The sequence below is a fragment of the Takifugu rubripes genome, chromosome 16 (assembly GCF_901000725.2).
Source record: "Takifugu rubripes chromosome 16, fTakRub1.2, whole genome shotgun sequence".
In the NCBI taxonomy this organism is placed as follows: Eukaryota; Metazoa; Chordata; class Actinopteri; order Tetraodontiformes; family Tetraodontidae; genus Takifugu; species Takifugu rubripes.
In genome coordinates this window covers 3,847,229-3,862,909 of record NC_042300.1, presented here as the reverse complement: position 1 = coordinate 3,862,909, position 15,681 = coordinate 3,847,229, and the positions used below count along the sequence as shown (strand labels likewise).

Sequence of the window (15,681 nt, the reverse complement as noted above, 5' to 3'; positions counted from 1 at the left end):
ATTCAATTCTACATTTGAATCCCTTGATTACAGAACAGCACAAATCTGAACAAGAATATTTTTCAAGGATCGATAGGAAAAAAATGTAATCTTTGTGGAAAAAATTCAGTAAAATCGAAACTAAATTGCTGTCATACTGAAAATGAAACATTTCGTACTGATATTCAAACGCATTTAAACTAATATGACGCCATCTAGTGGTGCAAAAGCGAAGGTTTCTGTAATAGAGACGTTAAAATGCTTTTAAGCACTGAAACAATAAAAATGACACCTTTTATTTAATTTCAGCGAGAAAATGTATCCTTTACTCTATGTAAGAGGTACAGCCCAGTAAACATCTACACAAAGATGGTGCAAAAGTCAGATGCCTGTGTCAAAAACAAAAACACACACAATATGCTGCGAGATTAAATGAAAAAAGCCTTCATGCAAAACACACACTATTAATATCATCCAAACACCATCAGTTGGAGATCAATCAACATTATTACAACTGTAAATTTCTACTAAAGTTACATCATATTTCCAGTTATTTTACACTTTAAAATTGAACATTGAATTTACCTTTAGGCATGTCTTGCCTGTGGGTGTGTGACGTCACTTAATGGCTGTTAGCATGCTAATTATGGTAGCCTTTGACTCAGTTCATCACAGCAGTTTTACTGTGACCACAAACTTTCAGTCTAACAGAAACTCGCACACTTGTGTGTAAAATATCTGATGCAGGAGCGTCAACACTTCAGCATCAATATTTGTTGATTTTGAGGGATTCAAAATTCATCACACTTTGCTACAAATGACTAATTCATCAACCAAACCATATATAATGTAGGCAGAGGCAGGCCAAACATACAGTAACATCATCTGTACAAATAAAGAAGTCCTAAAGCTACGACACAGGCGTCGCCATCTTTACATCACGTTAGCATGATTTGCACCTAAAGCGCCTCTGTCCTGTCTGAGCTGTCAGTCGTGTTACCTCCCGTCAATCATATCCTAACTGATCACCTCGATAACAACCTTCGTTATTTTGACTTAAAAGTGGGGGAGCTGCAGCCGCCCCTCTAGGTGGCAGCACAGTCATCTGCCTTTAAAAACGACTCTAGGATAAAAACGACAAATTATTTGCTTTGACAGCATCTTTACCCACGCTAACCTACACATTTTCAGACCAGTTTAAGTTTCAGCCACTGGGCTAAAGGTGGATCACGTAACAGATATTACCCGCCTGTTTCATCACCCCGGCTGACTGTAATTAACCCCGAGTTTATATCACACCTCAAAGATTCACACCTTAAATCACACTCGCAGCTAGCTGACCTTTTGTTATTCTGCCGTGTTGTTGGTGACAACAACATTAGCGAACCCTAAAGGGCTAGCTACTGTGGTAGCTTTTTTCCACACAGAGGTCCCCTTCATAGTTGAATTTATTAACCCAGAATTGACCTCACACCTTTTTTCTTAACAATCCATCCCCTGAGATCAACATTCTAACATCACCTGGCTGATGGTCGTCCGATACTGTTTAAGCTTTGTTTACAGATAATGTGTCAAAGTGCAGTAAATCTGCAGTTACAACGGGGGCAGCATTCAGTTCAGTGATGCGACGCAGCGGTGTGGGTGGAGGCTATCACTCCTGTGATTGGTCCACGACAACAGCCAGATCAGGTCATCATTCTCAAGCTCAACATACTGACCTGAAACGAACCGTAGTGCTCAGTGGAAATGCAGCATTAGCCGCCACAGTAACATAGCCACTGCTTTTAGTAACATAGCCACTGCTTTTAGTAACATAGCCACTGCTTTTAGTAACATAGCCACTGCTTTTAGCGCAACACAACTTATTGGGGATCTTAGGACAAGATTGACCTCATGTTACATGCTAAGTTAGCAGATTTCACTTTGGTTTTACATCCAAAAGTCATGTTGTTGGTATTCAAAGTGCAATTTAACTTCCTGTGCACTTTAACAACTGTTAAAACTGCCTTAAGTCGACCATTTAAAAACCACTGGGGGTTTAAGATCAGGACCTGTCATGGAGACTGTGGACAAACGCCCGCTAGACGCGGTTCTGGAGGTCTTCATTGCTAAGACAACAGAAAACTGCTGACATCTGTCAGAAATGGACACTGAGAGGCAGCAGTGAGGTAACCAGAAACATCAGCCCCCAGAAACAAATGATGATCAACATTCATCCCCTCACACATCACTCCGTCTCATTGGTCACAATAACGTTGTGCAGATTCTCCCCATCGCTGGATTAAGTTCAATGAGACAACAAAAGCAATCTGACTGCACCCTAACTCACAATGTTCAAGTACTAAATGGAGAAATGAACTCCAACACATTTATTCCTCCTGTGAGGGTGAAGGACTTAATTGAATCTGATATCTGAGAATAAGTTTGTGATGCGGCAATGAGACGGGGACTCTGCATGGATCAGCTGTGGGAACTTCTGGAATTTTCCTGGAATTTTCGCCTGTTCTGGAGTTTCAGAGGCTGCTGAAACGTGCTGCTCGCCCTGTCAAGAGCATCACCACGTCCGAAACAACCAGGATTTCCTGATTCAGTCTGAATTAATCTGGATTTTATGTTTTCAAGTCTGGGAAATTACCACAATTTTGGCTTGAGTTTACATTTGTGTGCAGATGACTTGATGTTATATTTAGGACACGCAAAAATCTGCTTTAGGTCAAAGAGAAGCGTGAAAGGAAAACATCACCAGAATTCTTAGAATTCCCAGGAGCTTATCCACAAAAGAAAAAGTCGTGTATGAAAGAAAACTGTCCAGTCTGTTCACAAACGTCGCCTCCTGGTGGCCCGGAAGACACAGTGCTGTCAAAAATGAGGCAAGACCAAGCTGTCCTATTGTCCTGCTGTCCTCGTGGCGCGATGCTGCTCCAGCATGGACCTGAGCGCCGGGGACATCATGGGAGGGGGCATCGCCGGGGTGAAAGGTCGCAGCGGGTACTGTGCATTTTTACCCGGGAAATAAATACACTGGAAATATTTCTGACCTTTCAGAACAAGATGAGACAAGAGGTGATTGGTGAGAGGACACAGACAAGGGTACAGTGCTGTGGGCGCCCCCTTGTGGTAGGTAGAATTAAACATATGTATATATGTGGTTGTTCATTTTTCTAATAGATTTGGTTTGATTAAAAATAAAAATAAATATTAGACCGAATCAAGATGGTTTAAAACTTGTTCCTCCTTGGTTCCCTCTCATTACTTCCTGTTTGTTTCTTTTACTTCCTGTTTGTTTCCCTCCATTTTGTTCTTACTCCGGTTAGTTTCCAATACCTCCTGTTTGTGTCCCTCCTGCTCCCATCAGCTGCCCCAGGTTCCTAATGTCAGCTCTGTTCTGCTGCTTGACCTTTTTTTCTCATTTTGGTGAGTTTTCTGTATTTTTTCTCTAAATGTTTATTGGTCCCCAGACGTTCAGGAGTTTGACTCTCACCTGCTTTCTTCTTCTCTTTTGTACTTTCTTCAGTCTTTGTTTCCTCTGTGAAAAATCAGAACGCTCAAGGTTACCTACAGGTCTCTGGTCTTCCCTGTTCCTGGATTTTATTGTGTATCATTTGAATCATCATCATCATCATCATTTGAAATAAATATATGATCGGAAAAATATGCACATTGACCTGAAGAAAGAAAACATGCAGATCAGGAGGAAAGAACAAGACAATAAACAATTTTCTGTATTTGTAATATAATTTTCTTAAAAGATTTTCTAAAGAGTTCCTTAAGGCTCTGGATGTTGTAGGGCTGTCGTGGTTGACTCGACTCTGCAACATCGCGTGGACATCGCGGGCGGTGCCGCTGGATTGGCAGGCCAGGATGGTAGTCCCTCTTTTTAAGAAGGGGGACCGGAGGGTCTGTTCCAACTATAGGGGGGTCACACTCCTCAGCCCCCCTGGTAAGGTCTATTCAGGGGTACTGGAGAGGAGGGTCCGCCGGATAGTCGAACCTCAGATTCAGGAGGAGTCCTGAGCGTGGAACAGTGGACCAGCTCTACACCCTGAGCAGGGTCTTCGAGGGTGCATGGGAGTTTGCCCAACCAGTCCACATGTGTTTTGTGGACTTGGAGAAGGCATTCGACCGTGTCCCTCGGGGGTCCTGTGGGGGGTCCTCCAAGAGTATGGGGTGCCGGGCCTACTGATACGGGCCGTCCGCTCCCTGTATGATCGGTGCCAGAGTTTGGTCCGAATTGCTGGCAGTAAGTCAAACTCGTTTCCGGTGAGGGTTGGCCTCCGCCAGGGCTGCCCTTTGTCACCGATTCTGTTTATAATTTTTATGGACAGAATTTCAGTCATGGTGTTGAGGGGGTCCGGTTTGGTGACCTCAGGATCGGGTCTCTGCTTTTTGCGGATGATGTGGTCCTGTTGGCGTCATCAGCCCGTGACCTCCAACTATCACTGGATCGGTTCGCCGCCGCATGTGAAGCGGCTGGAATGAAAATCAGCACCTCCAAATCCGAGGCCATGGTTCTCGACCGGAAAAAGGTGGAGTGCCTTCTCCGGGTCAAGGAGGAGATCCTGCCCCAAGTGGAGGAGTTCAAGAACCTCGGGGTCTTGTTCACGAGTGAGGGAAGAATGGAGCAGGAGATCGACAGGCGGATCGGTGCGGCATCCGCAGTAATGCGGACTCTGCACCGGTCCGATTTACCGGTCGATCTTCGTTCCTACCCTCACCTATGGTCATGAGCTTTGGGTAATGACCGAAAGAACAAGATCATGGGTACAAGCGGCCGAAATGAGCTTCCTCCGTAGGGTGGCTGGGCTCTCCCGTAGAGAGGGTGAGAAGCTCTGCCATCCGGGAGGAGCTCGGAGTAGAGTCGCTGCTCCTCCGCGTTGAGAGGAGCCAGATGAGGTGGCTTGGGCATCTAGTTAGGATGCCCCCTGGACGCCTCCCTGGTGAGGTGTTCAGGGCATCTCCCTCCGGTAGGAGACCCCCAGGAAGACCCAGGACACGTTGGATGGATGGATGGATGGATGGATGGATGGATGGATGGATGGGTGGGTGGGTGGGTGGATGGATGGATGGATGGATGGATGGATGGATGGATGGATGGGTGGGTGGATGGATGAATGGATGGATGGATGGATGGATGGATGGATGGATGGATTTTCTGTTCTTCCCACCTGGAGAGAATTCAGCTGTTTCTACCAGACTGAACAAATTTTGTCTTTAGAAATCAGCTGGTTTAATTTGTTTTTTGGTATTTCAGGTTAAATTTCTCAAAGCTTCTGTAAAAACAGAGGAATTATGAGGCGCGTGCGTGTTCTCGGTTCTAAGATTAGTCAGTAATCACTTCATGCATTTCTGGATGTTTGTCAGGTGGTTTTAAAAGGTAAAACAGGCATCAAAGACTGTAATTGTGTGATTTCAGACCTGCAGCATCTTTCACAGGTTTCTTTTCATCTTTCTCTTCTTTACCTGCAAAAAAAGAAGTCGGCGTTCAGCTGCCAGTTAACTCTTCAGAGTCACTTTTATATATATGGATTTAATGTTATTATGATTCTCCACTGCGTAACATCCTGACAATTCTCTAATTAAAATTCAGTCAAGCATAAAACAGCCCGTTTATTTAAAAATTCATCAAACACTGTTGTTTCACACATGCCTGGTTTATTCTGACATTGCTCACAAACCACAACAGACAACAGAACCAGTGGAACCAGTGACAGGAAAATGGGTTTCACCAACACAGCCATTGGCCAAATGTTCAGGCGTGAACTTACTTTTTGTCTCAGGCATCAGTTTTGTTTTCTTTCGGCCTGAAAATCACGGAAAACAGAAAATTCTTAATTTTAGAAAATCAATTTTTCTGTAGCTTCGGTTCTGGCTGGTGGTGCCAATGAAAGCAGAACAGTGGCGAGCATGTGATGAAATCCGTAATACAGAACCGGTGGCAGTACCGCTGCCAAACACTGGGGGGCAGTGTTGAAGGTGGGTCACCTGGTTCCGATGAGGTTCTAGCTGGTTTCTCTTGTTTCTCTAACGTGGTATTGGCTCTGCTGATGGCTCTGGTTCTCAGTCTGATGGGTCCCAGTGATGGTCCTGGTCCGGGTGGTGGTTCTGGTTTAGTTGGACTAATGTCAGACTCCAGATTAAACCCAGAATAAAGTGGACCATATCAAACGTTCGTACCTTTCGTTGCTGCAGCTGCTTTGACTTTAGTCCTGACAGATTCTTCTCAGAGGAGCAAAATCAATGAATTAATCAGTGAGGTGTGTGTGTGTGTGTGTGTGTGTGTGTGTGTGTGTGTGCGTGTGCGTGTGCGTGTGTGTGTTTTGTCACCTGTCTTTTGTGAGGCCTGTTTCCTCCGCTGCCGCGGCGCCGCGGGCTCTGAATAAACGAGCCGTTATTATTGACCTGAATCAGCTTAATCTCCAGCGACACACTGAAAACCTGACGACCGTGATGTTTTACATAATCATCATTAAAATGCAACATTCTGAGGAGGTAAAAAAGTTCAGTTTAAAACTTGACAGTGAGTTTGGCTTCAACCGCTCATGAAATTAAAGGATCAAAGGAACATTAAAGAAGTGATTTACCGTCTTTCGGTGCAGCTCGTTTTGTTGGTTCTGTAACAAATGAGCGTGTTTATGATGTAAAGCTGATCAGTGTTTATAAATCACTGTTGTTTGCTGACTGTTTCCATAGAAACAGGCTGTACCTTTGATTGGAGCTGCTGCTTTGATCTTTTTCTTTGCAGCTGAAAACAATCAGACAGAAATGATCATTGTTCAACGATCAATAATTATGAGTCTGATAATCTAGAAAAAGGACCCGTTTGTACCTTTGTTGGTGGCAGCGGGCTTCAGCCCCCCCTCACCCCCTCCTGGTTCTGAACAAAGGAACGACGCTTCAGTAAATGTGTCACATTCAGAGGGATTCCTTTAAATGATTGTTTCCATGGTGATAAGACAATGAGGAGCTCTAGTGGCTAAACCCAAATCTGGTTCCTTACCCTGCATTGGAGCTGCAGCAGGTCCAGCTGCAGCCCGGCCCAGAACCTCCTTCTCTGTGACTGCTGCCGGATCTTCCTCCACTATTGGAACTGGCTGTATTGGTTCTGGTTGTGGTTCCGTCACTGGTTCCGGTTGTGGCTGCGTCACTGGTTCCGGTTGTGGCTGCGTCACTGGTTCTGGTTGTGGCTGCAATGGAGGCTGGACTGGTTCTTGTTGTGGCTGTGTGACTGGTTCCGGCTGTGGAGGCACCTGAGGCTGGACTGGTTCTGGTTGTGGCTGCATGACTGGCTGCACTGGCGGCTGATACTGGTACTGTGTGTAGAACGGGTGCAGCAGAGGTGGAAGATGCTGCTGATAAAGATTCTGCTGGGGCGGCGCTCCGGGATGGACGGGATGAGCGGTCAGAACCGGAGCTGACGGAGCTGAAGAAAGGAACATCTCAGAACCAGACATGTAGGTGTGTGGTGTCACTGGGGGTCTGTGGGTACCTGGCATGGTCGGGGGAGGGTAGGGGGTGTCTGTGACCACGTGGTGAACTGGAACAGGTGAATTGGATCAGCCTCTCTGCACTTCCCAGACAGATTTCCCCAGCAGAATCTGCTACTTACCGTACCAACCGGGCGGAGACGGGCAGTAGACCGGTGCCGGTCTGCAGGGGCCCACTGAGATGGGGGTCCGAGTGGGGTCGCACCAGAGGGACAAGTTCAGGTTTTAGAGGAAAGAAATTGATGATTCTGAACTGTGCTCTGTTTGAAACAGTACCTTCAGATTCTGGAGCCTCGGCCCGGTTTGTGTTGTCCGTCTCTGCTGAAGAGAAACGAGCCGGTAAACAAACAACATCTCCAGATGTTTCCTGGCTCCTCCGAAGCTCGTTGTTCACTTACCCGTTTTTGGACTTTTGGCTCTTTCAGCTTTTTTGGCTGTGAAATATGAAGGTCGAAGGTGTGAAGGTGAGATTAGACCAGACGAACATCAGAATAATGGGAACTCATTAACTCGGTTTAGGTTCTGCTGTCTACATGCCAGCCTGGGTTTGACCCGGTTTGCTCACATTTACCTTTAAGGATCGTTGGGACTCTTCTCACCCTCCTGACTTTTGGCCCCATACCTGGAAATCTGGGGAGACCTGGAAAAAACAACATCTTTGACTATATTATAACCACAAGGGTTGGAGGTCAGCTTCTGAAAGTTCCGTTACCCATCCTTCTGGGCTTTTCTTCCGTCTTCACAGCTTCCGGGTCTGAAACTACACAAACAGCAGAAACACAAAATCAGACTTTTCGATCAAACTGGACGTAAAGGTTTCTTCCTAAAGAGTCTGTGGGAGTTTTCTCCTTGAGGTTAGCTATCCTTCAGCAGGAGTGGTCCTGCTCAGGAGTTCCTCCTGTTAATGGAGCCGCTGCTGCTTGGGGGTCAGACTGTGGGTTCTACAGAGGTTCTGGATGCGGGATGGATGAATCCTCACCTTTTTTCCTCCTCACTGCTGTGACTCTCCTAGGAGCAGCTGCAAACACAGACGTTCACTGACCTCCCACCTGGATAAACCAGTTACTGACTGTTTCAGACATCGGGGGAGGGGCACAGACCTTTGGGGTCTGCAGTCTTGGTGTCGGTCTGGCTGACAGGAGCAGAATGACGGCAGGGACACTCTGGAACCAGACAGAGTTTCAGTCAGACCGAAGCTGAGCGTCCTCGCAGAATCGCTGGATCTCACCTGGCACTTCAGGTGCGCTCGCCGCATCGTCCACAGCTTTGGTCACGTCCACCTTCGCCTTCTCGTCCTGCTCGTCTTCATCGTCCTCCTCCTCTCTTTCATCTTCTTGCTCCTCCACACTCTTCTTTAGTTCAGCTGTTGGCTCATGGTCTCCTCCCTCCTCCTCCTCCTCCTCCTCCTCCTCCTCCTCCTCCTCCCCCTGACCTGCAGACTCACCTGCACCAGCAGGTGAACGAGTGTGGAGAGAGGTCAAAGATCAAACCTCAGCTCTGTTCCCAACTACAACTAACCCATAAAAGAAAGTCTAAATTGACGACAGATTAAATTTAGATCTTTCTAATCCGGCTCATTTTTCACAGTCAAACTCACCTGTTTTCTCTGTCTCAGCATCCTCAGATGTATCTTCTTCAGCAGCTTTCTCCTCCTCCTCCTCCTCCTCCTCCTCCTCCTCCTCCTCCTCCTCACTGCCTCCTTCGGTCTTTACTGCCCCCTCCTGGACAATTGATGCTGCTGCAGATGCAGCTGACAAATATATTGTATAAAACTTTTTTTATGAATCTAATGTATGTATTTATTGGAAATGAAGACTGCTACTCTACCTACTAACAGGTGGCCTTCCTCCTCTTCCTCCTCGTCCTCCTCTGTATCTGAGAGTGTGAATTCTTCTCTGTCACTTTCTTTGAGCTCCACTTTAAAGTCAGATGTGTCAGAATCTTCATCATTTTCATCGCTATCATCGCTGAGGTCTGTTGTGTCTCCTTCTGTGGTGAGACCACCCTCATCTTCATCACCTAAGACTCCACTGTCAGTGCTCTCCAAGAAAGTCACGTCAATTTCCTCCACATAAACTGGGTCATCATCTGTGACATCATCAGGTTTAGCTTCAGTGACATCATCAAAGGTGACGTGGATGTCTGTGTCGAGGTCAAAGTCCAGATTGAGGTCTTTTATGTCTCCTTCATCTTCATCATCTGCGAAATGTTCAGTGGTGGCAACAGAGATTTCATCGTCTGATTGGTCCAGATGATGATCACTATCATCAGTGTCTTCCATAGCTTTGATATCATCTTCATCATCACCGTCATCATCTTCAGCTTTAAAATGAGGAAGAACTTCCTCTTCAGCAAGTTTATTCTCCTCATCTTCCTCACTAGTAGCAAAAATGGGAAGAAGATGAAGGTCAAAGTCTTCATCTGTGTCTTCTGCAGTGATGTCATCGCTGTCAGATGATAAAGCATCATCTTCGACCTCCTCTTCCTCACTGGAGAGAAGCACAGACTCACTGACATCCGAGCTGTCTGTCACCTCATCATCACTGGTATCTTCATCGTCTTGTTTATCATCTTCATCGCTGTCTTTGAGGTCAGCGGGTGAATCAGAGTCTTCATCTTCAGAGGAAGGTGGAGGAACAACTTCATCTTCATCATCAATATCAATATCTGCTTCAAGGTCTTCCTCATCTTCATCCATCTGCTCTCCCAGGTCATGCTCTTCCTCCTCTTCATCTTTTCCCACCTCCTGCTCAAGTCCTTCATCCTCATCATCCTCATCTGTAACTCCTGCTACTCCCTCTGCCTCTTCCTCATCCTCATATTCCATTGCTTCCTCTTCAATTTCCTCCTCTTCATCTTCTTCATCATAATAATCTTCTTCCTCACTGTACTCCTCTTCCTCCCCATACTCTTCATCTTGTAATTCTTCCACCTCTTCTACAGCCTCCTCCCCTTCCTCCCCAGCCTCTTCTTCTTCTTCTTCTTCCACTTCTTCCTCCTCTTCCTCTTCCTCCTCCTCCACATCTTCAACCACTGGTTTCTTCATTTTAGCTTGAATCCCAACAACTGAAATGACAATTTGTTACACGAGTCACATGATCATGAAGCTGATCATGTGACTTATGAATAAAGCAAACAGACCTTTACTCCTGGATGGCAGGAACTCTCCTGGAACAGTGAATAGGACAAACATAGAAATTAGCGATAAAACTGTACAAATTAAGCCAATTGTTTATTATTATTATTGTTGTTATTATTATTATTATCATCATTATTATTATTATTATTATTATTATTATTATTACTGTGCAGATTCACACAGGTTGTGAGTCTGATTAGAACATCGGTTTTAGTGCAGCAGCACAAACGTTTCAGCCGGTAAATTTAGTGTTGTCGTCTGTTATGAGACTGATGAATCTACAGTCATGCTAAACAGTCGGTAAATACCTTTGGCTCTCCTAATCATCATTTTTACTGCTCTCTCTTCCTCCTCCTCCTCCTCCTCCTCCTCCTTCTCCTCCACCCATCTTGAAACTTTGAGATTATTCACATATGAATCAGATGAAAACACCACCTTGATTTCTCTCATTTTAATGTTATTTTTTGGCTGTTTAAAAACATTAAGCTGTGGAAGGAGAAGTGGAAATGATTTTGGAGGAGCATAAAATGCCAAATTGAATTCAAGCTCTCAGATTCTCAGCTGGAAAGCTCCAACAAGAACATTCATGGAAGCAAACAAAGCTTTTGTCTTATTTTCTGCAGCAAAGTAACAACAAACATGTCAAAACAAACCTTTTTTTCGGACTGCGTAGAGATTTCCTACAAAAGTGAAAGAAAACAATGTTGAGATGAAACCTGAACAGGCAGGAAAAATCCCTCTGGAGCCTGGAACACCTGGAAAAACCACTAAAAAAGGTTTTATGGCAACAAATATTTACTTTCTTTTGAAAAATTGACATCATGCGTATGGTAAAAATCTCTTGGATTATAAAGAAGCAGACTGAACCTTGGTCTTCGTCAGGGGCGATCAGGTTGGCAGCGAACTTTAACACGGCGCCGATCATGTGCGTCGATTCATCCACGGCATCATTGACCAATTTCACGGGGTCTGAGCTGATCTTACTGAGGCCTCCTGTGGACACAGCACACAGTCAGGCCAGGCGTCCTTCACTTTCCCACTTTTATATGGGAAAATCGGGAAAAATCTGGGTTGAACTGGAGTCAGGAGAGGATCTTTGGTGGGAAATTTGAACCAACCGGGGACTGAAGAGTTGCCTCACTCCAGTTCAACCACTTCAGCTCCCAGTTGGACTTTAAAGTAGAATGTAGAAACGTAAATGACAAACGTTGCTCATAAAAGCAGAAAACAGGCAGCCAAATGCATTTTGAAGGCAAAAGATTTCAGATGAAGTTTATTCGTCACTTTTTAGAGTTTCACCGTCAAATCAAATTCATCTGAAACACGTTTTTCTTCCTCTGACAGGCAGTTTTCACAACTCAAATATTCTATCTCAAATATTTTAACTCTCCGGTAGAGGGAACATGACTGCATGCTCTCAGACACGCATGAACTGATCGCATGGATCAGCCGAGATGAGGCAGATGCTTCTAACAGGTTAGCTAGTTAGTGATTCCTGTGGTGTGGAGGATAGCAGCAGATAAGATGCCTTGCCTCTACGACCTGATTCCTTTAAAACCTTCCTGATGCCAGGAGCAGAGCGACCTGGTTGGATGAGAAATAAAGCAGAGACATTCAGCACAGCAATGGAGGAGAGGAGCTGTTTGTGTGGTTGTGTCATTAATGAGGATGTGATTTACTACAGTTACATCCAGCAGCAGATCCTGACTCAAATATTCTCATTTATAGTCTGAATGTACCTGATGCTGATCACTAAGAGACGAGTCGAGCTGATGGAAGATGTTAATGAGGCCACTAAGATGTCTGGTTCTAATTAAGACCTAATTAAGACCTTTATGTTCCAGAGTTGCTCCGATGGAAGCAAGCTTATGTTCACCCTATCTGAGTTTTGCTGAGGATGTAAATGTAAACATTGCTGCACGTGATGCTGGGGGAAAAGCATGAAATCTGTTTGTGTCAAAGCAGAAGAGAAAGTGATATTTTAAGTTAAACAGCTAAATGTGTTCAGTGGTAGCAGTGGGACAGACGCTGGTCTGAAACTGTAATACTACTGCTGAGCTATGATGATTTTAACAGCAAAGTTGTTTTTTATAGAGCTCTTCAATCTAAACATCCAGTATTTGTTTGTTTTGTAATGGTGACATGAGAAGCATTAGCATTAGCATTAGCTTTTATCCTGTTTGTGCAGTAAATATTTGGTCCATTTCTTTGTGAAATGTGAGTTTTGAAACCTGTTAATGTTGCATTAGGGTTAGAAAACTAATCACAGTTAACTTCAGGAGGCTTTGTTTTATGTTTGGGGGGAAACAGTGGAACCAGCAGTTTTAACAAATTGTGACAAATACAGAAAACTGGCATTAAAAGCTGCAAGTGGAACAAACACACAAGGAGAGAACTTTTTTTATGTTCCCTTTGATGACAGGGAAACGTCTCGCCTCACCTGAGATGGTCCTGAAGTCTGTCAGATCAAACATGATGACAAAAACACAAGACCAGGTAACAATGAGAGCCAGAACCAGGATCCAGGCCAGTGGGGAGCTGAAGGTGGAGTGCAGGTCGTCTGTGAACGTTTTCTTTGACCCTCTGGAAGACGGTGACGCCGCATCTCCGTTCTTGGCGTCAACGACCATGGTGGTGGTCGAGGAGCGAGCTGAGGAGCAAAGATGGATAAAAGTTCTCAACGTAGGATTTAAGGTGAGGCGTCTTGCCTGCAATCGGTTTCAAGCACCAATCTGTTCAGATGTAAAGGACTGATTCAATTTGAGGTCCGGTTGCTGATGTCAGAGGGAAAACGGGCAGCTGTTGACTTCCGTCAACTAATGGCAGCTACTTTAGCTTACTGTTACTGCTGACTCTAACAGCTGATAGCGCGCACACACACACACACACGCACACACACACACACACACACACACACACACACCAGTACCACACAGCCTAAAATAAAGAGTGTCACTGTATACCCAGTATTTCCAGTGCTTACGGTGGTTTACTGTAGCTGTCATAGACTGGGACGCTGCTAAAGGACCAAATTTGTCATCAACTTAAGAAAAACCTGACTTTTGTTGAATTTCTGACCACCTTCAGGTCCAGACAGTTGCTCATCCAAGCAAGGATGCAAAGATGGTGTAGTTGATGGGGAAGTTATGACCTTTGACCTTGGGGGCAATGTAGCATCTCCTTTGAACTTGATGTTTTTTGTTAAAAGTCTTTATGCCTCAGCTGAAGATATTAAAGTGTCTCTGACTCTGAGAATCCAGCACATCAGCCAGTACTTCCAACAGAACCTTCTGAAGCCAGACATTTACTTTCCTGATCTGTTATGGAAATGGCTTCAGTTCAGATGAAATCTAGTTTTAGGTAAGCATAAATGTCAATACTCAAAACTCAGCTTCATAACTTTCCACAACACCAACCAGTCGTCTGTGCACTTTTCCCCCCTTTTATGGCCAACCTTGTGTGCTGCACATTTTTGTTGGTACCCATGACAGCTCGGCTCAGGGATGGAGCTGCTAGCTTCATGATAGGTCAGATTTAAGGAGAACAAAAACATGTCCTTAATGAGAAGACTTCCAGCAGGGACATTTGATGGAGCTTAAAGCTGCTGCTAATCCTGTCTGAAGCTTGTTGCTGCTGTAATGTCTCCATCTAGTCTGTCTGTGTGGTTTATGGTGAACACCGGTAATATTTATCTCAGGGTAGTTTAGTTAACAGATTAACAAAAGCATTTTGCAGTCGTAGGACTCTGTAGGCTGGCCCTGCAGTTTCTCTTCGTTTGTGTAGTCACTTGCTGATAATGTTAACACATGTTCAGGACGGGACACACATTCAAAAATCACATTCAGGAAGCAAAAAAGAGGTGAGTGCATCTCAATAAGATAGAACTGGGACTACACTGCTGAGGCAGCATTCTACAGCATATTGTAAACACAACCAATATTTATCTTCTCTGCCCCAGTATAACCAGTCATTTACTCTCTCTGTTCCAGTATAACCAGTAATTTACTCTCTCTGTCCCAGTATAACCAGTCTTTAACCCTCTCTGTCCCAGTATAACCAGTCATTTACCCTCTCTGTCCCAGTATAACCAGTCATTTACCCTCTCTGTCCCAGTATAACCAGTCATTTACCCCCACTGTCCCAGTATAACCAGTCATTTTCCCCCACTGTCCCAGTATAACCAGTCATTTACCTCTTCTGTCCCAGTATAACCAGTTATTTACCCTTTCTGTCCCAGTATAACCAGTCATTTACCCCCCACTGTCCCAGTATAACCAATCATTTACCCCCTCTGTCCCAGTATAACTAGTCATTTACCTCTTCTGTCCCAGTATAACCAGTCATTTACCTCTTCTGTCCCAGTATAACCAATCATTTACCCCCTCTGTTCCAGTATAACCAGTCATTTACCCTCTCTGTCCCAGTATAACCAGTCATTTACCCTTTCTGTCCCAGTATAACCAGTCATTTACCCTCTCTGTCCCAGTATAACCAGTCATTTACCGTCACTGTCCCAGTATAACCAGTCATTAACCCTCTCTGTTCCAGTATAACCAGTCATTTACCGTCACTGTCCCAGTATAACCACTATAACCACAACACCTGCTATAATGTGGTTACATAGGCGACTTTAGCTATTGTTGAGGCTAGTTGCTTTCCCAGCATGCATCAGTGCTGCTGCCTCTCACTGTACTGAGCCGTCAGTCTTAAAGCTGCATTACAAATAGCCGATACATGATAGCGACATATTTTTAGCTCCTGGCCAACGTGAACTTCTCCTGGGGGACAACAGCAGAGCAACAGTGCACAGAAAACCGGAGAGAACTGGAAAAGTGTAAAGATCAAAGAGGTTTACCTTCAACAGTTTCTGTCATTCTTTCACCAATTATGTTCCACTCTGACAGGAGGTCCAAATGTTGCCATGTAAACAAAGTTCAACAACCTAATCCAGTAATTCCAGTCAACAGTTTTCTCGTCAGTGTTTTTCCCTATTTGAGTATATAAATCTCTGTTTTTCTTAACAAGTTTCTAAAAACCAGGAACCTTTAGAGGGCCTGTTCCTGAGGAGGCGGACAGAGA

At 44.8% G+C, this 15,681-nt stretch overlaps 2 protein-coding genes across 3 annotated transcripts; both read right to left on the bottom strand.

The window, feature by feature from the left end:
- Positions 1–263: 263 nt before the first annotated feature.
- On the bottom strand, positions 264–8,857 carry LOC101073046 (proteoglycan 4-like). Its single transcript, XM_029849254.1, has 20 exons — positions 8,692–8,857; positions 8,564–8,626; positions 8,443–8,481; positions 8,176–8,223; positions 8,035–8,103; positions 7,862–7,897; positions 7,740–7,784; positions 7,586–7,639; positions 7,466–7,513; positions 6,977–7,399; positions 6,806–6,853; positions 6,683–6,721; positions 6,561–6,590; positions 6,304–6,351; positions 6,154–6,195; positions 5,962–6,081; positions 5,745–5,780; positions 5,395–5,439; positions 3,461–3,505; positions 264–3,017 (listed from the first exon to the last, which is right to left on the bottom strand). The coding sequence occupies exons 4-20, from the start codon at positions 8,177–8,179 to the stop codon at positions 2,866–2,868; spliced, it is 1,284 nt and encodes a 427-aa protein (XP_029705114.1). The 5' UTR covers positions 8,180–8,223; positions 8,443–8,481; positions 8,564–8,626; positions 8,692–8,857; the 3' UTR covers positions 264–2,865.
- Positions 8,858–8,948: 91 nt separating this feature from the next.
- On the bottom strand, positions 8,949–15,629 carry LOC105418388 (clumping factor A-like). Of its 2 annotated transcripts, XM_029849242.1 has the most exons (9): positions 15,458–15,629; positions 13,043–13,252; positions 12,136–12,186; positions 11,470–11,595; positions 11,256–11,282; positions 10,911–10,997; positions 10,605–10,631; positions 9,291–10,529; positions 8,949–9,213 (listed from the first exon to the last, which is right to left on the bottom strand). In XM_029849242.1, exons 1-9 carry the CDS (start codon positions 15,474–15,476, stop codon positions 9,038–9,040), a joined length of 1,962 nt encoding a protein of 653 aa, XP_029705102.1. In that variant the 5' UTR covers positions 15,477–15,629; the 3' UTR covers positions 8,949–9,037. The 2 variants fall into 2 exon arrangements, with proteins under 2 accessions (XP_029705102.1, XP_029705103.1); XM_029849243.1 differs by lacking the exon at positions 10,911–10,997.
- Positions 15,630–15,681: the final 52 nt, after the last annotated feature.

Coding starts and splice junctions, on each gene's coding strand:
- LOC101073046 (XM_029849254.1), bottom strand. Junction 7,400..7,465: donor CCCTCCCCCGACCATGCCAG/GTACCCACAGAC, acceptor TCCTTTCTTCAG/CTCCGTCAGCTCCGGTTCTG. Junction 6,082..6,153: donor AGCAGCTGCAGCAACGAAAG/GTACGAACGTTT, acceptor CAACTAAACCAG/AACCACCACCCGGACCAGGA.
- LOC105418388 (XM_029849242.1), bottom strand. Junction 12,187..13,042: donor AGACTTCAGGACCATCTCAG/GTGAGGCGAGAC, acceptor TCATCCAACCAG/GTCGCTCTGCTCCTGGCATC. Junction 10,998..11,255: donor CTACGCAGTCCGAAAAAAAG/GTTTGTTTTGAC, acceptor ATAATCTCAAAG/TTTCAAGATGGGTGGAGGAG.